Raw genomic sequence first — 27,725 nt, 5'->3', positions numbered from 1 at the left:
ACAGAGTCAGACACGAATGAAGTGACTTAGCAGCAGCAGCAGGATCTATCATCCCTTCTTTCTTCCCTATTTTTACTCCTTTGGGAATGGGAATGCCTTTCCCTATGCCTGTCCCACCATCATATTTTGAAAATACATATGTTGTCCTGGTTTTAATGGTCCACAGCTGGAGGGGCATTTTATCTCGGGATATGTTGAGTCTCATCCATATCTGATTTAAATGATGAAGAGATTTTGGACTTTAGAGTTGATGGTGGAATGAGTTATGACTTCTGGACTTTGGGGGCTCGTGGTATGTGACAAGGACCTAAATAGGGGGTACAGGGAGAATCTGTGGACTGGATGATGCTCCCCCAAATTTACATGCTGAAACTCTAACCTCACAAGGTGGCTATAATTGGATATGAGGTTTTTAGTAAGTAATTAAGGTTAAATAAGGTCTTAAACACAGAGTTTTTATCTGACAGGACCAGTGGCCTTACAAGGAGAGAGAGATCTTTCTCCTTCCATGCACATGTGCCAAGAGAAGACCAGGTGAGAACGTGGTGAGAAGGCAGCTGTCTGCAAGCCAGAAACAGAGTTCTCACCAGAATTTGAACCTTGCCAGACATTCATCTAGGATTTTCAGCCTCTAGAACTGTGAGAAAATAAATTTCTTTGTTTAAGCCACCCAGTCTACGGTATTTGTTATGGCAGCCCGAATCAGTTAAAACACTTAATATCATTTTTGGCCACATTAGAGACACTGAATATGTATTTTATGGATGAATGCAGTTTGAAGATGTAATTAATATTTATATTTGAATCTCAAGAAACAGGTTAAATAAGTATCATCAGATTTTTTTATTGCAAGAAATGATATAGGTGAAATATTCCACTAATTCACAGAACAAAGTCATGGATTCTATTCTTTAATAGCAAAATGTATCTAGAATTATAGGGAAAAGAAATTCCCTATACTTGTATATTACACTAATAAAATAAATGCCTCACTATATGGTATTCTTTATCCACAAATGTATTTGCTAAATTTATTTACTTCCTAGTAAAGCTGTAGTTTCATCATGTGAAGAATCATCATCAAATCCTTCATTTGACTTTCCCTTCAAAATAACTTTGAATTTCCCATCACTCTGGGTTCAATAGCCTCCAAACCAACCATGTCATCTCTCCATCTTCAGTTTCCCATTATTTAAACCATTATTTCCAAAGTATGCAGATTAACCCTCATTTACTGCTTTTAACATTAAACCCAGTCATCTCAGTCTACCCTTAAAGTTCCTCCTGGAAACCTTTTCATCTATCCTGTAAGCAACTTCCCACTTCCCATGAAAAGTTTTTAACTATGCAAACTAACATTTTGTAGTAACTACTTATGCAAAAAGCTCACGTTGTTTCTACTGATATATCTCTTGTTTTCTTACACATGCAGAATACTCTATTAGTCTCTTTCGCAGCCCTTTTGTGTGTGTTGTATCTTGTTTACCCTACTAGATACACAGCCAACCTTCTCGTGTAGCCCAGGAGAATGACAGTTATAGACTACCGCTTTTTGTCCTCTGACTTCTGATTAATTTTAGTTGATGGGGAGTCCTGTTCAGATTCTGGAGGCAAGAAAGAGAGTAAAACAGAGTGTCTATTTTTCTGGCTCCATTCCTGTGTTAGCACTTGGACTGGCTCTGAAAGCTGTCTTTACAATGGACATCTAATTCATCTTCAGGCTTTCTGTAACTTCTCTCTCCCTGATCCCTTCTATTTTAAGAATAATAACAGCTCTGATGCTAGGTTACTGTACTATCCCTTGAGATTCCTCTATATTCCAAGCACATATAAAAAGTATTTTTGTAAATGACCTTCCTCTTGTTTTCCAAATTTAATAACTGCCATTTAAAAAGATTTTCCTCATATATCTGATTATATAGGATATCAGCTGCTTGTGTGTTTGTGTGGATTCCACATTTTGAACATATGACTGGGTTTTCCTCTTAACTGTTAAAAGAAAGAGCTCCAAATTATTTTCCACTTTCCATAGGATACATGTGGTTCCCACATTCCAATACTGCCTCATCATTCTGAATCTGACAAAATCACTTAATTATGTATAACTAAGCTTGCAGGACTCAGGTATCCATATGTTACCTGTTTAAAATGATTTTCTTCACTTTTATTTTAATCTTTACTGTGTTTCACTAAACCCATAAGAAGAAAATTTTATCATTAAGTACTCTTCTATTCTTCTGGAAATTTCTAAGAAAGTCCTATTTATGATGCTCCAAATAGGAGCAAAGATTCTTACCTTACAATTTTTTAACTGGCTTTTAACTGCTGTTGGCTCTGATGGGGTAGTGGGTTGAGTTTTCAACCAGTTTTCTGCAGTAGTTGTCATCTGCTCCAATTGTTGTAGCTGATTATAGAAAGTGATGATGTTGTTCTGATACTCCAGCCAGTTAAGTCTCTCACTTAGCAATTGGCAGAACTCGATCCACCGGCTGTTCAGTTGTTCTGAGGCTTGTTTGATACTGTCAGCATTAACACCCTCTAGAAAGACAGATTTAACAAATATATATATCCACTGAAGCCACAAACTGAAAGACATTATCTGAAAACCAATGTTGACTCAAGTTTAAAACTATTCATCATCTGAATGATTTCAAATAAATCATTTATTTATTGAAGAAGCTGAAGTATCAATATGATTTCTGATTGTTGATTGCAAATTGCTGGAGTTGCATTTTATCAAAGAACATGAATACAACAAAGTACTAGCTAAGGATACATAAGATATAGTAGAGTAGAATACATTTAAATAAAAACAAAAAATGCACAAAGTTATGATGGGGGGATGGAAGATTGCAGTCAAATAACTTTTTGGATATTTCCAAATAAACGCTAAATATCATGTATATTATTAAACTACACGTCTAAAAAGTAACATATTTTCACTTTTTAAAAAGATTTACAATTAGTTGAATTGTTATTATTTGGATTTTTTGTTTAAAATCCCTTTATTGATCACTGTGTCATACATGTCTTTAATTAAAATATGGACATAAAATTGTAAATTTCCAATTTCTTTTTAAAAAATTTTATTGGCCATCCAGTTGATTTATAGTGATGTGTTAGTTTCAGGTATACAGCAAACTGAATCAGTTATACATATTCATGTATCCACTCTTATAGATTCTTTTCCCACGCAGGCCATTACAAAGTATTAAGTAGAGTTCCCTGCACTACACAGCAGGTTCTTATTAGTTATCTATTTTATATACAGTAGTGTATATATGTCAGTTCCAATCTCCCAAATTATCCCTCTCCTCTTCTTATTCTCTCGTAACCAGAAGTTTGCTTTCTACATCCGTGACTCTACTTCTATTTTGTAAAAAGTGAACATGTATTAAAAAAAATCAATTTAATTATCTGTTTATGCTATACAAAGCCAGAAAGAAGCAGACTGAACATGAGTCCAAAGAAAGAAAACAAGCATTAGGAAAAAAAATCTTTCTAATTATAAAGAAGATTTTTGAATTATTTACACATCATTTACAAATGTGGAGGTTGATCTGAATATTTGAAAACGAGCTACAGAAATACTCAAGCAGAAAAAAGTCTATCAAGGGCAAAATGGAAACATAACCATATCATTATCAACTTTAGCCTTCCAGAAAACCTACTATGTCTTACGGAATATGTTGTCTTTTAGCAAATTTCATCTCATTTAATTTTTTTTCAAAGTGTGATATGTAACTAATGCCAATATGTAACTAATGCCATACTAACGAGAGTACAGCAATATCACATTATTAATTCTGTAGAGTTCACAACATGTAAATGTTCTTACACACACAATTTGTTTACATAGCAACTTCTTTAATAAATTACACTAAAGAAAAATATTAAATATAATATGGACATTAAAACATAGCTATGATAGCACTGATAACTTCCTAATATTTCTGAAATACTGAATACTCAAATGTTTCCTATTCACACATATATTCACAGACTCAAAAGAGATCATAAGCTCAATGTAAGAGTCTTCCTCTAGATTAAAGTATTTAAGGGGCTATTGTGATCTAGTGAAGACCAACTTGTCCAGGAGAATCTTCTTTTATGAATGTCCATTTTATACAACTTTCTGATAATATGATTCAGCTAAAAGACCAGTAAGTTATTAAGAAGTCTGAAGACCATCTCTAGCAAATATGAGGCCTGAAGTTCTGCTAACTTGTACATGCCTCCCCTTTCACTCTTTATAAAGAATAAAAAACATGGATTTGAAGTCAACAACTATATTATTTTATTCTCTTCTACTTTTCTCTGCTCAGATACTCTGATTTATATTTTGTTGTAATTATGCTATGCTGCCAAACCACATCTCTCAATTCATTTGAAACACAGCTCTAGTTTCGCTAATTTCAGAGTTGGACACTATTCAAGATGACACTGCAGAAAACAAACCACAAATATCATTTCCACATATACAGCTAAAAAGGGCAGCCTGTGGTTTGCAGGAGCAAACTATTCCTCTAATACCCTTGTAATAGTTAAGGAAGCAACTGGTTTTATTGAGACATTGAGACATCTGGATGTTTCATGGGATATTCTGCTTGGGATAATTTGGTTTTGAGCAGTGACCAAGAATTATACCAAAATATGTTCCGAGGGATGCCACTAAGAAACTATAATTATAAAATCATGTTTGTTGCAAAGTATAAGAGAAGAATCCAAATGTCCGGTCATATAGGCACTCATTTTGAGAAAAAATACTATGATAAAATGCTGATAATATTGCTGGAAAATGAAATGGAGTAATTTAAAAATACACAGGGTAGAAACTGTAAATTATGTTAGAAAACGACTCAAAAATGTGCCATGGATCTAAAGGAGCAGATGTTTAGGAGAAATATTTTCAGCATATATTAAATGTGAATAAGCACTTAGAAGAAGGGAGCCCTTGGTATTTCAAGTCCATGATAGACAAACAAGAGGTGCTAAAGTAAATTAAAAGTACTGATGGAATGATGCTGCAGTGAATTTATTTAGCATTAGTCCAAATGATAAGGGAATACAGAAAATATTATCTCAATGTTCCTGAGGTCAACCATATGAAAACCCCTAAGCAATTGGAAAAAAATAATAAATTAATTTTCATATGAATAATACATGTTAATTTAATCAGCAAAATACAAATCAAATTATAATGCAGTATCAGTAAGTTCCATGGCACCTAATAAAATCCAGAGATAGAATTTAATGAGTCCTTGATCATTACCTGAAATTATCAGTTCAATGTCATGCCTAAAATATGTCCAAATGCTAAACATTGCTTCAAAAGAAATTAATATAAATGGGAAAAGTGAATTGAGTACCATTCCACTTTGCAATCTACAGTACTCTCCACTAATAAGCATACTGACTTTTATAACTGAATAAAGGGAATGAAAGTATAACAACATGTACAAGAAGGATCTCTTACGAGGATAAATGGTAAAGGCAGGCAAAAGTTCACAGTAAGAGCTCTGGTATTAGGCACACCTGAGTTCAAATCTGACCTCTCCCTTTACTAAATGAGTGAACTTGGTTCTGCTAAGTACTCATATTGGACTTTACTTTTTTCATCCATGGAATGAGGATTGACATGTACACACTACTATATATAAAATAGTTAACGGACAAGGACCTACTGTATAGCACAGGGAACTCTGCTCAATACTCTGTAGTACTCTAAATGGGAAAAGAATCTGGAAAAAAAATAGACACATGTATATATACAACCGAATCACTCTGCTGTGTACCTGAAAGTAACACAACACTGTTAATCAACTATACTCCAATATAAAATAAAAATAAAAAAAAATACAACTGACTTCACAGAACACCTATCAGGGTTCTGAGTTAACATGTGTGAATCGTTACACCAAACATGACATATACCAGGCAACCAATAAATATTAGTCAATGTTAATATAAAGAAATGAAAAAAGAACCTATAGGAAATAAGGAAAAGAGATCATATCTTTCAAATGGTGAAATTAGGGACAGGAGGAGTTTTTAATGATTAAAAAAGATCATTTGTGAAAAATAATAAATATTTTTTAAAGATAGTAGTAATTTTATATAATATGGCACTAATATGGAATAAAGTATATTTATACATTTTATAAGAAATCATATCAATCAGCAATGAATACATAAGAGCTTATTAGGGAATCTTGGAATAATCGGTCATAAATTTATAATCATTTGAAATTCAAGTTACAAAGTATAGCCATGCCAAAAGTTAAAAACAGAAATTTCTACATGTCACTGAATAATACATGATTTTGACTGTAGATAATCATTTTATTATTAAGGCTTTATATGGAAATACAGTATTAATTCATATACGAATATGCTTCCTGCTCAACTACAGTATATCCTGTCTTTCTAAACTATAAAATCTCCTAAGAAAAATGTCTCCACTGGAAGTATCTGATAGAATTCTCAGCTTAGAGTAGGTACAAAATAAACACACTACCTGTGAAATTGCCCAACACCAAATCAATAGCCTACTTCATACAAATACAAACACTAGGGGAGCAATAGTCGCAGATGCGAAAAGCCAAATACAGAGACCCAGGCATTCTCTTTTCCTTCCAATTTGATCCCTTGGAGGAGGGATCAACTAAAATTGGAAACGTTATTACTTCAACTTCATGAATTAATTGGCCATCTATTATCTACTAGTAGTAATGAGATTATGAAAAAGTCCCTTAAAACTTTTCAGAATAGATAAAGGTACTGTTTCCCCAGCAAATACTCCCATGTGAATAATTTTATATTTTTTATGTGCATTTCATAGAATTATGCTTCTTAACTGAAAAATTTTCAGTTTCAAGAAAGTTTATAAGTGCAGATACCTGCAAAGTTTTAAGTATCAACTGTTTGAGCATCTGGTTTGTTTTAATTTTTTCTTAGCTACTTAAGAACACAAACATTAACTCACCAGGCGTTATGAACAATACTTATGGAAACCATTTCATAGTAGCACATTAGAATCTCAGGGATAATGGATCATAATCCATTCACATTTCATATTCTAAACAACCCCTGAAATAGTCTATGAATAAATATATTGCACCCAGAGGAACTGGATCATTACTTGAAGTGCATCCATTAATTTTATTACTTGTATACAGTGCATAACAGACTGTTAGAATAATTTTAATTGTGCACCACCTTCCATGCAAGTACTTCAAAACTGCCACTTAAAGTGAAGTATTCCTCATCAAGTATATTCATCATTAGCCATGAAGCCAGGGTAGAATAATACAAAACCTGTGTTTTCAGAGCTCTTGAGTTAGAAGAATATTTGGAGTGAAAACTTAAAGTAAAGTTGCTAACAGTCTCCTGTTTTCGTTGCATATTAAGTGAGGGTCATTACAAATCCATTTGGCATTTAATATAACAGCCTAAAATGTAATTGAAACTTAATCAGAGTCCATGAAAATAAGGTCTGGGTATTATAGACTAATTCTAGGGTGTTTTCTGATGACACTAACTTTTATACAACTGCCACATCATCTTGTTTTAAAAAATAATAGCTTTAAAAAATAGGTTGTGCATAAAATTCATGCCCCTAATAAATCTAATATATAAATTTACAAATATAACTTTTTTCATTTTTTTCTTTTTCTGAACAGCACTGAAAATTAAGGTAAAAGTATTTAAAGTATTTACATTTTAAAGTATTTAATGAACTATAAACCAAAATACTAAAAATACAGTTCCATACTTAATATTATGGATAAGAGGAGCCCTTGTCTGTGTAATTATGATATTTAGCAGACTATTAGGTTTTACCCTAATTTTCCTTTTTTCAGAAGAAAAAAGTCAGATCTCTACTCGTATTTGCTTTTGTAACTAATTTTCCACAACAGTGACCTCTTTAATTTCCTCCCTTCACACACTACACTCACAGACACACAGAGACACACATACCAGGAACTGAGTCTCTTCCTTTGGAGATTAAAGTTAAACAAAGAAAAATGTGCCTGTCAATTAACAACATTTATTGACTGTGAACTCTGTGTAGACCATTATCCCAAGTGTAACGTGGAAAAACAGAAAACATAAATCAAGCTGCCCAGAACTCAGGAAAGAATAAGAGAAGAGGAAATGAGTACAACCGTGGAAAGCTACTCATTCATGATGGAGGGGCTGGACCGCTGCAAACAGTACCATTTCCATGCCCCATTGATATACAGAGCAGCTACAAAATCACTTTCCATTAAAATATACAATTAGAATAGTTATTGCCTCTGAAAATACTTCACAGTGATGTGAAAAGATAATGAGAGGTTTGCCTTTGAGGTGAGTCAAACTGACCTAATGCTTGCCCTTACCCATCTGACAAAGTTTTGCCCAAATTCAAATGACATCATTCATTTTAAAGTATTTAATGAACTATAAACCAAAATACTAAAAATACAGTTCCATACTTAATATTATGGATAAGAGGAGCCCTTGTCTGTGTAATTATGATACTTAGCAGACTTACTATTAGGTTTTACCTTAAACACTATAATCTAACACTCATGGGATGATGGCTTTGAAATGTTCTTTTAGTCTAATATACTAATAATTACTACTTTTATTTAAACATTTCCTTAATGTGATTGTCTTCAGGCTCTTAATTAACACATAGAAAACTACAATTAGAAATTGAAAGTGAAGCACAATTTAATGTAGAAAACATTACTAACCCTATTAGATAATTATAGGATCTCCTCTGGAAATTGTAGTAAAACCATTTTAAGTTTTTAAATGAATGTTTTGATGCAACATTTTGGTAATGTCAATTCAATTTAGTATTTCAATATTAATAAAGGAAAATAATTTATCAAAACCAGGGTCTTTTTTTGTTATATCTGACTGAAAAGGAGACTAAATATTTGATGCAAGAACATTATTTTACAAAAAGAATTAAAAATGAAGTCTAATGCTAAACAGATAAAAATGAAGTAAGCATATTTTTAGGCATAAAACTGTTCTAGACTGTCCTGAAGTCCCATAATCTCATTCAAACAATGAAAAGCTTTTGCTCTAAAGTTATGCAAATGAGTTAAAAAGCTGTTCAAAATAAAATATTTGAAACCTGTGTTTATTAATAATCTATATTACTGATATGATAGCAATATACTTGATATTTAATAGCTAAAATTTTCTAAAATTTTAATTAGTTTATATCATTTTGTATTTAAATTAATATAAAAATAAACATTAAAGAGGGTCCATATTGTATATTGTTTTAATTTAAATAAATAAAAATCTGGAAATTCCCCTTCTCAGAATATCACAATTACAGGAAACATAAGTAGATCACTAGGTACCCAATTTCATCTCCCACTTACTCTCATTAAAGTTCTAGGATGTGAATAATTTATACAGACTAAGGCTATGATACTAATCTTATATAGTGACAATAAACTTCATAAAGATTCTATCTGTGAAAAATTTCTCCAACAAGATGAAGAGCTCTCCACCATTCAACACTGTAACACTATCCCCCATACTTATCTGATCAACTGATTTTGATACAGGAGCAATAAATTCAATGTTAATTAAAAGAAACAGTTAAATAGATAAATCAGTTATATCAAAATTCCATGTCAAAATCCCAGAAATTAACATTTTATATAACATTCTCCCTTTTAGTATCACTGTAGCCTCCATTTTGAGTCCATTCTGAGCGTGAAGATCCTTTATAGTCTTCTAAAAGAACTGATACACTTAAGAGGAAAATGTTCATGTATAGCTTTTATGTATACAAATAATTTATGCAAACTTTAGATTTAAAAAAAGGTCGCAAATGAATGAATAAGAATCTCTTACTGAATTCCTGCATATTATTCAAGTATACATCATTCTACTTAAAAATTCATAATATAGTTGATATTAAAACTTAAAATATTTAATAGCAACTGTATTATAATATTCTGCTTATAACACTTGGCATTTGATAAGATGCAGCCAAAATGAAAATTATCTTCTAATTGATCATAACTTCTATTTAACCCTGCAAAACTAAACATGTGTTATGAGAAACAGTGTTTTCAGGACATACAATTGATTTTTAGCACAACTTTGCAACAACAAATGAAAGCAGTTTCTTCAATATTGGCATCATGGTAATAATCTCTGTATTTTTAACCATTTTGAGACACAACCTCACTCCGTTTCTCAGCGCCTTTCTTAAATTGATTTGGCAAATGCCTTCAGGACTAACAGATACTTTTTCTTTTGCATTTCTTAAGCGGTACTAAAACTTCATGCTTTCAGTAGATACTTAGAAATGGCCAAAACTGATTTGGAAATATGTTTGGAAATATACCATTTGGGGTCAAAACTGATGTAAACTATAAGCATTGAGGAATCTTTTTTTGCAAGTCTTAGAGTTTCATTCTGAAGGTAAAAGAGTTCCAAAATCATTTTAGATACTTTAAACATGCTCTAATCTGATGATAAATTATTTTATTTAAAAATTCAGTTTCCTATGTGTGTGTACACACACATATATAGTTATGGAATGCTTTCTTTAAAATATAATAGCTATATTTATGCTTATCTCCATACGTATTTTAAATTATGAATATATGTTAGGTGTTGCTATCATGGGGAATCAAACATTTAATGTATATATATTAGTATTACTTGGATATAGTTATAACATCATATAAGAATGATCTGCCTTTATCTTAATTTTTAAGGACAAGATATATGGTTAAAGAAATAGATATTTACATGGGATCATAAATGAAGTACCATGATTCAGCTTTCTTTTTCCTTTCTATAAATAAAAACAAGGATGTGTTTTATATGGTTATGAATTTTATTACACTCCATAGTCACACTTGAGAAAGGAAATTCTTAACTTGCAAATTTAAGAGCTTTACTGAGGTAACTGTTGAGAAATCTGGTTTAGAGAAACTTCAGTGTGTCTTTCAACTTCATGAACCCCATCAGTATACTCTAGCATTTGGTTCTATGTTGGTGGAGCAGCTGCAATTTAGGATTGGGGGTTCCTCTGAAATATACCTAGAGAGGTACTCCAAGCACTTACTGCATGTCTGGCTTAACTCACAACTTGCACAATTGCTTAAAATAAACACTAAGCAATAACAAAATGATAAGTTAGAATCTTTGAGTGTACTTTTTAGTAATTATGTAAATTGTTTGATTGAATAGAGCAAAGTAGAACTATCTATGCTCTATTTATAGCTCAAATCTGAAATTAATTATGTATCACTTACACCAAATAGTCATTAACAGAACACATGAGAAGCTTAAAATTTGGTCAATATAGTCATCCAATGAGGAATGTCTCAAATCACACCCCCATCCCTTACTGCTCTTTGCATTGTACAGAAATTAGAATTTTCCTTCAAAAGTGTTATTTTCTGACTGAAATTACCAATGTCATTATCTCAATTACTGCCTTAATTTTGCTTTGCTAAATAGAATTTAATCGGCCAATTAATATTTATTAAAGACCTAGTATAGATCATGATTTTTCTTCATGCTTCCAAAATTTTGAGCTATGAGGGCAATAATCTAGAAAACTATGTTATCACTAATCATAGGATCATTTTAACCCGTGCATTGTGTTCAGTTGCTTCAGTAGTGTGTGACTCTGCGTGACCCTATGAACTGTAGCCTGATAGGCTCCTCTGTCCATGGGATTCTCCAAGGCAAGAATACTGGACTGGGTTGCTTATAGCCTCCTCCAGAGGATCTTCTGGACCCAGGGATTGAATCTGTGGCATCTCCTGCATCTTCTGCCTTGTAGACAGATTCTTTACTGCTGAGTCGCCTGGTAAGCCCTTTAACCCTGCATATCATTTCAATTTAAAAACATCATTACTTAATTTCTAAATTTTAACTTATTTTTTTAGTTTAGTCATTCAGTCGTGTCTGAATCTTTGCAGCCCCATGGACTATAGCCCACCAGGCTTCTCTGTCCATGGGATTTCCCAGGCAAGAATATTGGAGTGGGTTGCCATTTCCTTCTCCAGGGGATCTTGCCAACCCAGGGATCAAACTTGCATCTCTTAAGTCTCCTGCATTGGCAGGTGGGTTCTATTTTTTGAGTAATTCAGTGTATACTACTATCAGATAATCTGAGTTAAGGTCTGCTTTATATTTGATTATGAACCAAGGCCATTTAAAGTAGAGACCATGTAAAAGTATAGATTTTATATCAGTTTATAAAAATGAAAAAGTGATAATGCAGTTACCAGGGGGAAATTATATAACAGTATAAGGATATTTTTAGATCATATAATTTTATGTAATATGAATATGCTGTTGTCAAACTCATCAGTTAAACTGCCCAGCAAACATGTATCTAAACAACTATATTTTTTGTATTTTTCATCTTCTATATATTCTTTAACTTGTTAACCCAACCATCAGCTATCATATTTGCTTGCCTTTATTTTTAACCAAATATAGTCATGAGGCCCATTAGAAGGAGAAAATGAATTTATTTCCTAGGAAGATCATTGAATTTTTTAATGCCAACATGGCAATTAAAGCAAAAATAATTCAAACACAGAATTTATGCCTCAGAATGCAGGCAGGTACTGGAAAAAGGTGACATGCCTAACAAAAACATTTGTGACATTTGATTTTTATATTCTTATAAACATATTCTTAAAAAAATAACCTTGTTTGGAAATAGCTTTATAGGGACAGGGGAGCCTGGTAGGCTACAGTCCATGGAGTCACAAAGAGTCAGACACGAATGAGTGACTAAGCACATACACACACTGATTTTCATAAACTACTTACACCTAGAAATGAATACGGTAGTATAACAATGACAACTGGAAAGAACTTTGTGTATAATTGACATCAATAGCATTTTGTTCAGACAGCTTTTGGGGTACCAAGTGTTAGCAAAAATTAATTTTAATTCATTTAATATTTGTTTTGTTACCTTTGTACCTTTACCTCAAAATAATTGAAGTTAAAAAAAAAGTTTCCCTTAGGAGACCTTTTTTTTTTAAATAAGTTAAAAAATGAAAACAACACAGAAAATGTCAAATATATTATTAGCAAATAGGTATGGGAAAAATATATTCCAAAATTATTTTAAATCCGATTATAATCACTTTACATATATCATATGATTGCTTACATTTCCATTTATTTCTGCAAATCTTGTTTTCTTAAATCATTTGGACAAATGTAAGCAGACTTTGCACTAAAATTGATTTCTCAGCAACAGACTAATAAAATATTCTACCACATCTCATTTTCTTCCATTGGACTCAAAGTTGAATTTCCTCAAATAATCTGCTTTGCATTAAGAAACAATAATAAAAAGCTCACAAACTCACTTTAAATTTTCATTCAGGAAGTGCTTGTCTGATATAATTCAGCTGATAAATATGAACCTATGTGTTTATCAAATCCCTAAGAAGATTATCTAAATCAACTCCGTGTAATTACCATTCACCATCTGTTCCACCAGGGCCTGAGCTGATCTGCTGGCATCTTGCAGTTTTCTGAACTTCTCGGCTTTTTCTCGCTCTATGGCCTGCAGCATGATAGCAAAGGTGAGTATTCAGTACAAGGATTGTGAAACTACACAGTAATTATAACTTCTACTTGCCCTTTCAAGCCTTAAGATATTTCACTGTCAGTTTATCATGAGAATCTAAAGATATTTTTCTCAAGTTCTTGGCAATAGATGCATCAAAATGGCAACGAAGCACAAGTCTTTTTCATAGTAAGTTGTTTCTTAAAAAAAATAAAAATAAGATGTCTACTGTTAACATTTTTTACCTAATAGTTTCTGAAGCATTATAAGTTAAGACTGCCCCCGCAAAAGGAACCAAAGTCAAATCATAACAAACCATGAAACGATAAAGTGTTAGATCATTAAAATGGAATTTACCTTTTAAAAATACACCACTGAAATTGTTCCTAATAACATCAGTATATATTCTTTATTAAAAATAAAACAGAAAATACAATAAGTATACACAATGGGAAGAAGTATACTAGCATAAATCATTTAGTGGAAAAAAACCCATATTTATCTAAATATAAGACTGCAGGTTAATTTTTCTAAAATTGTCAAAGTACTCCCATTTCAAGGAAAAAGAAATTGAGTTTCATAAAGTTTCCTAAATCCCTTTGCTCATTTCTCCTAACCAAAGTTAACTTTTAAACAACAGAAACACAGTAACTTAACAAAATGTAATATTTGATACTGTTGAGCTTAGCAAATAATGTCTCTACAGAGACATCAATTCTAAGCTATCATGCAGTAGAACTATACTACTATAGTCATTAAAAAGCTATAGCTATAACAATGTTATATGTCCTGAAAGCATCTGCAGAAAAAACAAGCTATAATATATTAAACATATAATGAGAGCAATACTTCTATGATTTAATAGTCGCCTTATACAAAGATTTCACTTGAGTTTGTGGCAGCAGGTTTTCATACATCAGACTGTTTTGTAAAGCTTTTAGATTTATAGGCATTTAAACAAATATTCCAGATTTTAATATTGGAGTACAGGTGGGAAGCATATAATAGATATATGCACACTCTGAGGAGCATTGCTCGATAGAACTTTCAGCAAGAATGGACAGAGTTTGTATCTGCATCCCACTAGCCACATGTGTTTGTTTATTGAGCGCTTGAAACATGGCAAATACAACTGGGTATAATAACTTTTAATTTAATCTAAGTTGACTTAAATTTTAAAAGCTACAATGTCTCAACTGTAATCGCAGAGTGCAGATCTAGTGTCTTCCCTCTGAAAGCAAAGAGTTAAAGACAGACACACAGATCTAGATATGCAGACATAAGTATAGATACAAACAATATGACAACACTAAAAATACTTTCAGATAAGTAAGTAATCATCTAAATTGGACAATTCTCCAAGCATATCAAATGCTGGGAATGCTCATAAAATAATCCATATATTTTTAAATATTTTAAAAGATTCTCCAATTTAAAGAAGTAGTCACAAGTGAATAGAGTTATTTAAATTTATTTTAAAAAGAGTTCCATGAACTAGGATTATTGGATTCAAGGTCAAAGAAAGCAAAATTCTAAAAGAGCTGATAGATAATAGAATACATCCAATCAGGAAAAAGGTAACATACGTTAAAACTAATCAAATTTAGAAAAGTGAAATAAAATACTATAAAATGTCAGTCCTTTTTATAAAAGTATTTATAGCCTAGCTGGAATATAAACACTTTAAATTATGACATCAAGGGCAGCAAATGAGAACACAGTTTCATGTAATTGGTACCAAAACTCCAAAGGTTATAGAAACATTTTAGTATCTTGGATTCTACTTGAAATTTTCTAAGTACACAGACTGTGGTGCTTGGGGATTTATATGTTCCCAGGATCCCATACCAATTAGCAGGTGAAACTTCTGGGTTATCTTGAAAGTCAGTTTCACAAAGACATTACTGAATTGTTTACAAAAGCATGTGCACAACCATGGAAGGTTCTAGCTTGCGACTTGAACTGAAAAGTCCATGAAAATAAAGGAGCCACAATACACTGCTAAAGATAAGAACATAGACGAAGCTCTAAAATTCACTTTTTCTTAATTCTCAAGTTTTGTCTTCTAAATTATCTGTCCCTCGCATCTAATTGCCATGTTTCCTAATACTTTAAATTTATTCTCTATTAAAAGATAAATGGTCTTTGCAAAGGACTCAGCAAAAAATAAGCATATTCTAAGTAAATATATGACATTCAAATACTCCCACTATCAAGAGCTACAGCAGGATTTGAGGTGTCTCAAATTTTAACTACATCAGGTAAAAAAAAAAAGAGAAAAAATAAATACTCGTACTATAACAAAATGACAACAAGGACAATAAGAACAAGCTGTGTTCTTCAACTTCAACAGTTTTAGAATTACCATTTTCTATCACAGTAGCGTCTATTTTATCTACATTGAGTTTTTTTAATATATTAAATTATATAAAGAGAATCAGAATACCATGTTGTCTTTATAAATAATGAAAAGAAATTATTAATGGCCTTCTAAATGTCATGATCATTATCTCTTTATTCTAAGCATCTAATGGAATAATCAATTAGTATTACTAACAGAGAGACAAAGATAATTGAATATCTTGGGGGCAATATTTGAGGTTAAATAAACCTTGCTTGGTTAGCCATATTATTCCAATTGTTCTAATTTATGTAACAATAACCAGCATCTCACCACAACAAAACAATAATCTCTGGAGTAGGTACACTCTCCCATTTTGACAGAGGAGGAAAGCAAGACACAGAGAAATTTGTGAAAGATTTGAAAACACTGACATAACCATGAGAAAAAATGGAGTGCCTAACCCTGTGTACCAAATTACTGTGCATGTGCATTATTTTATATGTGCTTCATAGTAATTCTATCAGATAGAATCAGCATTATTTTCTCCTATTTTACACAAGATAAAACTGAGTGCCAATAAAATTATCAAATATCCAAGATCACAGAAGTAAAGGGAATTCCTTGGTGGTGCAATGGTTAGGACATTGCTTCCATTCCTGGAGGCACGGATTTGATCCTTGGTCAGGGAACTAAGACCCCACAAGCTGCCCGGCATGGCCAAAACCAAACCAACAACAACAAAAAAAGATCACAGAAGTAGAAAGCTTTAGACCCCTGATGATCTAATTACAAGTTAAGGTCTCTTTCAAACATACTCTGCTGCTTCTAGAGGTATTTCAATGAAGATGAATCAAACAGATTTGAACAGATGTGATTCCAACTCACAGTAAAGATAACCTGATAGTTTGGAATTCATCAGAGATGGCATTCAAAATATTAATGCAGCATGGGCACCAAGGTATCAGAAGGAATGCCTGGTCACTTGATATATACACTTGACAGTCTGTAAGCTGGCTGGCAACGGTGTACAACCCAATTACTATACTCCATAGGCAATGTATATTCCATGCAAACTGAGTAACTGAGGCACAGAGATACAGATTTAAGAAGCCGTTTAATAGCCTCTTCATATTCGTCCATGTTTACATGATACCTGAGTTCTGATAAGTTACATCACTTTAAAGAGGAATATTGGAAAATAAAGAGAAATACTGGCACAAATGTGCCTTGAGAAGTATGAAGCCGTTAGTGAAGAGTCCAGCAACTTTCATTTCATACACAGCTATAGATGGTTGACTAAAAATAAAATGAAAAAATGTGGGGTAGCAAAGAGACAGGAATGAAGGTAATCAAAAGTTTGAACCAACAGACTTTAGTTGGTTCTAATCTCAGTTGGTTCGAAGGCTGTCCCCACTGCTTTCTGCTGTTTGACACTCAGAAAGTGTCACTGGTTGATTCTCAGTCCTCAACTTACTTATCAGGATAATTTGGTTCAGACCAGTCCTCTTCTTGGGAATACTGATGTGACTTCCTAGAATATGAGCACACACTTCCTCCAACCTCAAAGACTGCCTTACTCAGTCTGCTATGCTGGTTCCTCATCTCCCAGACCTCTACATTTAGCATGTTCTTGGACTCAACTATATTTACATTCATTCAGTCCAATGACTTTGCATCCTTCTTGACTCTTTATCTCAAACCCCACAGGCAATCCACCAGAAAATCCTACTGACTCACCTCAAAACACATCCAGAGAGTGATGTTGCAACTGTACTCACTACTACTGCACTAGTCAAAAGACCCCCATCATCTCTCACGAGTCTGGATGTTTCAGAATAACCTACTACATGGTATTTCTACTCCTGCCTTTGCCCCCTAATGATACACTCTCAACAGAGATGACAGAGGAAGCCAGCCCACTCTCCAGAAGTTCCCTTCTCACACAGAGCAAAAGCTCAAAGCCTAACCATGTCACCCAACCTTCATCTCCCTACCCTCTCTGACCTCTTCTGTTACTCAACACCTATTTCAGCCCCAGACATAGTGTTTGTTACTCTCTCATCCTCTAGGCACTCTCTTACCTCCTCCGTCTGTGCATTTACCCTTCTCTCTGCCTTAAATGCTCCAATCTCGGGTATGTGTCCATTCTTCACTATCTTTAAATCTTTATTAAACGGTACCTTCCCAGTGAGGCTTTCAACTGCCACTCTATCTACACACACACATACACTTCTTAGCTCTCTTCCTACTTCATTGTCATCTTTGGCATTTATCAGTAACATCCTATATTAATCTGCTTAATTTCCATCTTCCCCACAGGCATATCAACTGTAGATCATGTATCCTTATGCATTCCCTTCTTTGTGCTATCTCCAGTGCCTAGAATAGGGTCTGGTATACGATAGATGCATAAAAAAGTGAGGTCTATCATAGCATAACACCTCCATATACAACGTTATGGTCTCTACCACCTACCCTCAGTTCAAAATCTCTAAGAAGGTGTACATACATAACAAATCCTGGTAGCTATACATACAGTGGTCAAACAACCATCCCAGGGGTTTAGGGGCTACAAGCTCTGAAAAGTAAAGCCGGATTCAGTTTTAAAGTCTCCTGGAAACTTTAGGTTAGATTGAGAGTTGTGCACAACAATTCTCTCTCCAACAGAATTGTTATGAAGTCCTGATAACAGGAATAAACAATGGCTCAAACAGAAAACAAAGAGTACTATGTAAAGTTCACCAAGTTAAAACAATAGAATCTCACCTCGGTACTTGCAATAGAATGAAGAAAATAACATATTAAAAAAAAGAACCGAGTATAAACTCCCGACAACAGCCTACCAAACAAAACTCAGGAAACATTTTTGGCATCTTTGCTAAGATATCCTGGACTCCAGGAAAAAGTGACATAAAATTATGAGACTAGACAATGCTGAATTTAATAGAAATGAAATGAAATAGCAAGGCAACAGAGACACCAATCTCATAAGCATCACGATCCTAAATTCTTACTGGAGACTGTAAAATGGAGAACTGATACTGAACAAAAGACAAAGGAATGTTTCTTGACTGTGATACTAATCAGGATTCTCTGGACTCAGTAGTAATTCCATTTGGCAAGTAGAGAGTATCATATTTTCAAGTACTCTAAGTTATTCCTGAATTTTCAGACTATACAAAATCTTTGGCTATGCTGGCATGTCGGAATGTTTTGTTACCCACTAGAGAATAAGTGTAACCACATTTTAGTGGTCTCAAAAATTTTGGAGATTAATTTTTTCTCAGATTTTCTCAAATGTTTCAGCATCTTCACTCTTTCTTCCTCTTCCATGGTTCTAAATCAATCAGTCAGTCAATCTCTTTCTTTCCCTCTCTCTTTCCCTCCCTCTTACACACTTACACACACACACACACACACACACACATATATATATATATATATATATATTTTTTTTTTTACACATAAATATATGGGCTGCCTGGTGGCTCAGTAGGTAAAGAATCTGCCTGCCATGCAGGAGACCTGGGTTTGTTCCCTGGGTTGGGAAGATCCCCTGGAGAAGAAATGGCAACCCACTCCACCATTCTTGCCTTTGAAATCTCATGGACAGAGGAGCCTGGAGGGCTACAGTCCATGGCATCACAAGAGTCAGATACAGCTTAGTGACTAAATAAAAACATTAGAGAGATGCTGGTAAAAAGGAGGACATGTAGGACACAGAAAAGAGAAGTTTACTAGTTCTTCAATAAGCTGATTAAAAACACTTACAACCTCTTGTCCTCCTTCTTACCAGCATGTCTTTAATGTGTGTGTGTGTGTGTGTGTGTAAACTTTCTCCTTGTTTTAAGGCCAAGAGCATCATCTGAATGTTAAGGATGGCACCCATTTTCTTACACACATTTCATCTTCAATGTTAGTCCAAATATCTATAGTTAGCTTTTAGCCCTCACTACTATACAGAATATGAAAGGCTCCAATATTCTTCTTGCCAGGTACAATGCTTCTTATAACATTAAGAACTGATAACTAAACAACCTATTTAAAATCACCTTATTCATGAAATCATGTCTGCCCTTGCCATATGAGCTTTTTCTAATCTTTCTCCCTGTAGAGCCTCATCCAGCTTTTCTGCATGTGTGTTCCTTAATATCTGTTTATCATATATGTAAGCCTATGCATATATGAGTGATATGTATACAATATTTTAATTTTAATTTTTTTTCTTTTTATAATAGAACACAGTTGGGAAATAATTTTCTCTCAGAGAATAATGCATTAGTCAGTATATACTCTGTATGTGATCCTATGTTTAGAAGCTACTACTAGAATCTAAAGTATCTGGTACACAAAATTCAAGTAAAAAAGGCATCGGTGGACCATTCTATGAGTAATGTATTGTTCATTTTCAAATATATAATATGCTCACAAAAATTCTTACAGCTCATCAGGAAATTATGAATTCTAAAGTGTATACCTTCAAGTGCAAAATAAAAGACAATTCAAATCACTGTGTTGGACCCATGAAACTAATATAATAGTGGGTGTAAATTATAATTCAAAAAATAAGATAATTGATCAAAAAGGCAATTTAGTTGTATTATAAAGAAAAAATGAAACATAATCAGCATAAGTTCTAAGCAAAGTATACAGAAAAGAGACGTTTACTAGTTCTTCAATAAGCTGATTAAAAACACTTACAACCTCTTTTTCTCCTCCTTACCAGCATCTCTTTAAAAGACGCCTCCTTTCATGACATCTTCTCTAATTAATATGAAAGTCAGTTCCACATTCCCCAGAGTCCTACTCTGACTATAGAAGCAATTAATTTTCTTTTCACTTAAGATTCTATAATGAAGTTTTACCCTTTGACAGAAAAAGTAATTTATTCACTCAAATGTTTATTCGGAAGATGTTATATCCTTCATATTGGTAGCAGAGCCTGACTTAAAATGTGTCTGCAAAACTGAAAAAAAATCACTTACTCACATAGTGAAACATTAATTAGATTAAATATCAGGCACTAGATTACACACTGCAATACCAAAACCAAACTAAGCCAAATCAAAAGAAACAGGGAAAAAAAAAAAGTCAGAGTAAGTTTCTGGTTTCCAGAAACCAACACTATAATAAATGTAACAATAGTCATAAATCACTCTGGATAAGTAAAAAAGAATTAGGTCATGGTAGCCCTCATAAAGGCAACATGAAGACTGACTTAGTCAATGGCTTTCAGACAAAGGCTACCAGAAACACACCTGTAGATTAACAAAGTTTATTTATTTGTTGTAAGAAGTCATGGCATCTAATAGGGAACTATTGGGATATGTTGCTAAGAGGATGTTACAATAGTTTAGAGGGCTTGGGCTTGTGTAAAGTGATGCAGATGGTCAAGGAAGTAAAGCTTTGCCTTTATTAGATGCTGTAAGGAAGTGAAGGTGATTCTATGATTGCTGTGCTTAGTCACTCAGTCATGTCTGACTCTTTGTGACCCCATGGACTATAGCCCGCCATGCTTCTCTATCCATGGGGATTCTCCAGGCAAGAATACTGGAGTGGGTTGCCATGCCCTCCTCCAGGGGATCTTCCCAACCCAGCGATCAAACCCAGGTTCCCACATTGCTGGTGGATTCTTATCAGCTGAGCCACGAGGGAAGCTCAAGAATACTGAGTGGGTAGCCTTTCCCTTCTCCAGGGGATCTTCCCAACCCAGTAATCGAACCAGCGTCTCCTGCACTGCAGATGGATCATTTACCAGCTGAGCTACCAGAGAAATCCATGATTCTATGATTGGATATCTTAAATTTTCTTATCTTGGTTGCAGGAAGAATGTAGAAAGACTAAAGCCATGATTAGTAAAGGAAATGATCTGCCATATTAGTGAAGAGGAAGGATATTTGGATCATTTTGGGTGGTATGGACCAGTGGTCCCCAGTCTTTTTAGACACCAGGGACCAATTTCACGGAAGACAATTTTTCCTTGGACAAGGGAGGGGGATGGTTTTGGAATGATTCAAGTGCATTACACTTATTGTGCACTTTATTTCTATTATTATTACATCAGGTCCACCTTAGATCATCAGGCATTAGATCCCAGAGTTTGGGGACCTCTGGTTTGGACAGTGTCAGTATTTTTTACTGTACTGAGACATGATTACATAATGGTCACATTTCTGTTGCGATCCATCATGATCATGGAGTGGCCTTGTCTGATGTTAGCACTGTGAGCAGTTCATCATATTTAACATGAGAACTTGACAGATGAGTTGCAAGCACCACTACAGTCTCCAGCATCTCCAAGGCCTAATGGCAGTGCCCAGCTAGCTCCCGGGTCTCAGTGGCTGCTCTCTTCTTTCTCAAATGAATACAAACAAAGGCAAAAACGATACTAGCTATGTTTTAATAAGTTTGCTTTGGCAGAAGTGAGGTGGAAACCTCTAAAGGAATACAACATTAGTGGCTGTGAAGGCAGCTAGGGACTGTCATCTTAAACCCAAGTGAGCTATGACGTTAGCTTTAATCAGGGCTCTGGTGATGGGAATAGAGAGGATCGGATAGTTTTAAGAGTTGTTAAGGGAATGAGATTAATTGAATTTGTCAAAGGGTAGACTTGTGAATGGTAGGAAAAAAAAAATCTAGATGACCCAGTTCGCTTTTGGGTATCTGAGTGATGCTGCTGGAAAAGGAACAATAAAAAGAAAGAATAAAACAGGGCTGGGGAGATTGAAGGCAGATATTCAATTAAATGCGTCTATTAGGCAATGAAATATACTGGACTGGGCTTTAGGGAAAAGACATAAGCTAAAGACCCACATTTGGGGATCATGAAAAAACAGATGCTATTTAAATGGGAAGTAATGAGAATAATCTAGAGAGAAAAACAAGGGAAGAACTGTGGAGCATTTCAATATTAAAGGAAAAACAAAATGAAACAAATGGGCAAAAACTTAAAAAGGTAAATAGTAGTGAATAGTATCCCAAAATCCAAAGGAGGAAATACTTTCATGAAGGACTAAGAGGTTAATGGAGTTTAGTCCTGCAGAGAAGTTAAGGGAAAATACACACACACACACACACACACACACACACACACACACACACACATATATGTTTATAGGAGAGGAAGATTTTCTCAAAGATAGAAAAGCAGCCTGTTTAAAGGCTGATTCTTTATCATCAGAAAATAGGGAGAGATTGAAAAATGGGGGTGGGGTTAAATGAAAACAGAATCCTGAGAACACAGACAGTGGAGATATTGAAGAACACCCATCCCCTGGGATTGAACAACACCCACCCCTGGGATTGAACAACACCCATCCCCTGGGATTAGCCCTAAGGAGTCAAAGCAGTCTCTTCCACTGAGGCAGAGGAAAAGAAAGAGACCATGAACACAAATACATGAAATATAAGAGATACTATTTTAACTAAAATAAGAGGAAAATTCACCTACTGTAAATGGTGGGGAAAAGTTTAAGAGACCCATTAAAATTTGAAGTAATTATGGAGAGAAGTTGAGAAATTTACTAGGAAAGTATGGAAAGCTTAGGAAGAAGTACTGATGAGTCTCTTAAAGTGTGGCAGTTTAGAAATGGAGTAATGAAGTGTCTAAGGTATTGTTAATTTAAGTGGGTAGGTGAATTGAGGAGATGAGAGAAATGGAAGCTTTTGGAGACAGCAAGACAGCCCAAATGAACTGAGATTTTTAAGGATTAAGGCACAATTTGGGTGGAGGAGATTGAAGACTTTGGCATCAGGTTCACAATGAGAAAACAATAGAATAAACTGGTGAATGACAGATGGCAACTTGACATGAAACACAAGGGAAGAGAGAGTTTTACGTAAGAGTGGTATCTTTGGAATTGACCCTTAGAAGTGAGTAGACTAGCAATTGCAAAGGAGTGGTGGAGTGAGTCATTAGTCTTTGTGGTGATCCAAGGGTACAAGTCTTTTCTGTGTATGAACAGAATGGGTCTATGGGACAGAAAGTTTGTTTTAGAAGAAGGGTTTCTGAGTGTAAAGTGAATGAGTGTGAGAAAGCACACAGAAGAGGAAGTGAGACAGAGGAAAGAGTACAGAAGAGCAAATTGATGAGGATATTAGAAAGGACAGGTGAAGAGAGGTTCCTATATTCTAGTGGCAGACACAAATAACAGAGATAATGGAAACTAATTAATTGTCTTGAAGATTTCCAACAGAACTTGGTGAAAAGTTGGTCTGATAAGTCTAGGTTCCAGGAAGAGCCCAAGGCCTGTTGACCTGAACAGCTACAAGGAAGGCTTTCAGAACATTGGAGAGGTATAAAATCACCTTATGGTAAGAAGAGGTTGTTTTGAGCTTCTCTGGTGGCTCAGTGGTAGAGAATCCTCCTGCCAATGCAGGAGACATGGGTTCGATCCCTGGTCTGGGAAGATCCCACATGTGGCAGAGCAACCAAGCCATGCACCAAAACTATTGAGTCCATGCTGCAGAGCCAGGGAACCACAACTACTGAAGCCCCATGCCTAGAGCCCATGCTCTGCAGCAAGAGAAGCCACCACAATGAGAAGCTCATGGAGTGCAACTAGAGAGGAGCCCCCACTCGCCACAACTAGAAAAAAGCCTGCATAGCAATGAAGACGCAGCACAGCCAAAAATAAATAAATAAAATAAAACAACAACAAAAAAGAGAGGTTGTTCTGCTGTAATTCCTAACTTACATTACCATGTGCTCAGTTCAAGAAGTTGAGTAGCTGTATACCTGTAAACTCATTGGAAAAGACCCTGATGCTGGGAGGGATTGGGAGCAGGAGGAGAAGGGGACGACAGAGGATGAGATGGCTGGATGGCATCACCAACTCGATGCACATGAGTTTGGGTGAACTCTGAGAGCTGCTGGTGGACAGGGAGGCCTGGCGTGCTGCGATTCATGGGGTCGCAAAGAGTTGGACACGACTGAGCGACTGAACTGAACTGAAACCTGTAAAATCAGCTGGAAAGTCTGAACTGTGGCAACATTAACAGAATGAGTGAAGGAACATCTAGGAGCCTAGTAAAGTCTCAGAGGGTGCACTGATCTTAAACCTTTACAGACATAGAAACCATCTGTGGATCTTTTCTAAATGCAAATTGATTTATCAAGCCTGAAAACAATCCTACAGTTCTAAGCTCACAGGCGATGCCAATATTGGTTGTCCAGGGTCCACACTGTCAGTAGAAAAGTCCCTAGAACTCAACTCTTAAATAAGTGTATTATGTTAATTATATGGATAAAACACATGGTTAATACAGAAGGAACATTTCTGTCTGATTTAAAAATATATAAAATTGAAGGGATGCTATCCTAGGATATGCTAACTGGGTGAAAGTGCTTGATTGCTTCATTCATTTATTACTTCAAGTGAAAGATGAAAAAGAGGGAGTGATATTTAGCCATTTTTAATGGCTGCCTAAAAATGAATTAATACCACTCAAGCTCATGAGATGGGCCTCCCATGTGTTCATAATAACCTACATAAGTGGACAGGTGAAGAAGCAAGAAAATTAATGCATGCAAAAATGCATATCCATCATCATTGCTTTGTACTTCTCTCAAGGATTTTTTAATACCTATACATTATATTTAGCCTGAAGGAAATGTCTAGGTAAATCATTCCATGTCTTATTTTAGTAGGCAATTAAGAATGATGTTGTTATTTCAGAGTATGAGAGGAGAAGTTGATAAAGGTGACTCACCAGGCATCAGAAAACCACTCATACACTATTGTGTATATATATATATATATATATATATATATATTTTTTTTTAGCGCTTTCAGTCTCTCATTGCTGACACTATTGATTAAATGTAAATTGCTTCTAGGCAATCATATGATAACAGGAAACTTTTGAATTTACAGTCTTAAAATGTTAGAGCTCAATCTTCCTGCTTGATCAGTTATTTTAAGATACAGAAATAGGATGGCATATAGATAAGTAGATTGCTCAGATAGATAAAATTTTTAATTAGCTAATAACATGTCTATCCAAGGTGATTCATACTTTCAGTGGGTCAATATGTCGCATGAACTCCAAAACATAGAGTACATCTTCTCTAAGTAATTTTCTACTTGTAGAATTTCCCTCAAAAAACTATAACAAAGAATATACCTTCAAATAAGTACATTCAAATAAGACATTTTGCTATTTTCTACTATACATAATACCCTTCATTTTAATTTTAAAACTAAATTATTAACAATATAATCATAATTCCCTTTTCTTGAAACTGTTTATAAATAGTCCATTATTAAGCTGATAACAGAATATATCAAAGCCAACAAGGAACTTAAAATAACTTTCCCATTTATAAAGTCAGCTCTCAGAAATGTTGATGAAATTATTTCTCCCTCTAAAGTAGCCTTAAAAAAAGGATTATTTTCTCCTAAAAGACATATTTTTTGTTCTCCAAAAGTTCCAACCCCACAGCAAGTATTACCTTGTATCTATATTAGTGTTGTATTTGTAAAAATCTAACAGATTTTGTAATTCATGAAATCAAATGATTGAAAGATGAAGCAGAGTTTATCCACATATGAGATCCTCCTATAACTAAAATTATTTAACATTCAAGATACCTGTTTCTTTAGCCTTCCCACTGAAAATATTTACTATTTCTGTTAGAAATTCCCTCACAAACTATTGCAAATTACCTATCAAAATGGATGTTCATATGTCAAAGTTGAAATATCAAAGCCTTGATAATGTCCCTGAAGATGAATATAGCTCTTATTAAATTAATAAAAACTGCATTGTAAAGGATAAAACTATAATGTCTCAGTAGGGAATAAAAACAGCAAATGATCTCTTATAAATATATATTGAAAAAGGTTGGGTATCTTTTAGTTATGGTATGATTTATGATAATTATTAATGACTACAAAGTATAGCATTTTGATGATAGTGAGAACACAAAGAGAGTCTATAGTATTTGTAAGGATCAGGTTTTTTCTTTTCCATTCCATTCTGCAAGCCTACTAAAATCCCAGCCTTCAGATGAAAGAACAATGTATAAAGGGAAATCAATACGACTTCATGCTACAAAATTGCTAATTTACAGCTAAATGATATAAAAGTTAAAGACGGTTAACAAAAAGTATTCATGGGCAGTCACAGCAGAATCAGGAAAGACTTCTCTAGGCTAAACTTTGATTCTACTTGATATGTAAAACATATTTTAAAGATATATTTAAAAGCAGTATAGCATACCACATTAATTTTTTCAACTCTAAGAGAATCATAGAGTTCAGAGCACAGGGTTTACAAGCAGCAAAAGTTAGAAAAATACATAAAAATTAATGCATAACCTACATTGACTTTTTCTTTAAGGTCTGAGAAGTTGCCTTCCTTCCGATAGACTGCAAATTCAGGACTCTGTAACACGGCTTCTGAACGAGTAATCCAACTGTGAAGTTCAGTTATATCGACATCCAACCTAAGACAGGGAAGAATAAGGATCATTATTTCATGATTATCTCTTTCTTCTGTATGGGGAAAAAAAGGCAATCTATCAACATTTAGCATTCTTCTCCCAATCTGAAACTTCTGCCTGATGCCCCTATTAATGTTAATATCACTACTATTTCCCTAGTCAGGTTGGCTCAAAATTCAGTCTTCTTTGATCTGGTCTTTATGATCACAGAGGTAATCTTATTCATCTCAATGTAGCAACGACCTGTACACTATCTCCTATAAGCTACTCTTCAGCCTTTGCTTGAATGTCTGCATTGATTGAAAAATCAGTATTTTCCAAGATAAATCATTTTTTGGGAACGTATTCAC

The 27,725-nt window shown here is 34.2% G+C and overlaps 1 protein-coding gene across 10 annotated transcripts in view; it reads right to left on the bottom strand.

Moving 5' to 3' along the window:
• Positions 1 to 27,725, bottom strand: part of DMD (dystrophin) — a 2,228,404-nt gene that overhangs the window by 1,456,373 nt on the left and 744,306 nt on the right. For all 10 annotated transcript variants that reach the window (XM_061410475.1, XM_061410469.1, XM_061410467.1 and 7 more), the window contains 3 exons: positions 27,255 to 27,378; positions 13,495 to 13,582; positions 2,297 to 2,538 (listed from right to left, as the gene is read on the bottom strand). In XM_061410475.1, the coding sequence (XP_061266459.1) occupies positions 2,297 to 2,538; positions 13,495 to 13,582; positions 27,255 to 27,378 (454 nt within the window). The remainder of the gene's footprint in view (positions 1 to 2,296; positions 2,539 to 13,494; positions 13,583 to 27,254; positions 27,379 to 27,725) is intronic.

The sequence above is a fragment of the Bos javanicus genome, chromosome X, assembly GCF_032452875.1.
Source record: "Bos javanicus breed banteng chromosome X, ARS-OSU_banteng_1.0, whole genome shotgun sequence".
In the NCBI taxonomy this organism is placed as follows: Eukaryota; Metazoa; Chordata; class Mammalia; order Artiodactyla; family Bovidae; genus Bos; species Bos javanicus.
Note: the sequence above shows the minus strand (reverse complement) of the source record. Positions and strands in the feature narration are given on the sequence as shown.